At 46.9% G+C, this 712-nt stretch overlaps 1 protein-coding gene across 1 annotated transcript in view; it reads right to left on the bottom strand.

Moving 5' to 3' along the window:
- Positions 1–608, bottom strand: part of EAH_00063640 (hypothetical protein) — a gene marked incomplete at both ends in the record, with an annotated part of 1,376 nt that extends 768 nt beyond the window's left edge. Inside the window, one exon of the mRNA XM_013396785.1 lies at positions 296–608. Coding sequence (XP_013252239.1) covers positions 296–608 — 313 coding nt within the window. The remainder of the gene's footprint in view (positions 1–295) is intronic.
- Positions 609–712: the final 104 nt, after the last annotated feature.

Here is a 712-nt window from a genome sequence, read left to right as displayed (position 1 = left end):
GCAGCAGCAGCAGCAGCAGCAGCAGCAGCAGCAGAAGCAGCAGAAGCAGCAGAAGCAGAAGCAGCGATTTCAAGGCAGAAGAAGCAGCAGCAACAGAATCAACAGCAGCAGCAGCACCACCACCACCACCACCACTTAGCATACATCGCAGCAGCAGCAGCAGCAGCATTAAGCACCAACGACAGCAGCAACAGCAGCAGCAGCAGGAGCAGGAGGGAGATGAAGACGAAACGAATAGGTAGAGCGGTCTTAAAGCATCTGTTGCTGCATGCATTGAGGTGTATATACACCTCACCAACTTCGAACCCCGCCAGAGATGATGAAGAGCCCAGTGCTTTTTAAATAAATTTAAATAAAAGTCTGAGCCTAAGAGGGTGCCGTCTAAATCAGTTATTAATAATACGGGGCTTTGCATGCAGTGGGGCTGCAGAGACACCGCAGCAACCTCTCCCTCTGCAACTACAATAAGCAGCACTTCTTCTTCATCTTTATCTTTATCGTTATCTTTATCTTTTGTTGTCTCTGCCTCTCTTGCTGCAGCCTTTTTATTGCTTATCTCTTTGGCTTGCTGCTGCACTTCTTGTAAATCAACAAAGTAGTTCATTCGTCTGAGGAAACAAAGACAGAAAAACATAAAAATAAATTATCTCACACACTCTACAGACACCGCATGCATCCAACATGCAGCAGCAACAGCAACTGCAGCAGCAAC

The sequence above is a fragment of the Eimeria acervulina genome, genomic scaffold, assembly GCF_000499425.1.
Source record: "Eimeria acervulina Houghton genomic scaffold, Eah_scaff1860, whole genome shotgun sequence".
NCBI lineage: Eukaryota > Apicomplexa > Conoidasida > Eucoccidiorida > Eimeriidae > Eimeria > Eimeria acervulina.
This window is presented reverse-complemented; position numbering and strand designations above follow the sequence as displayed.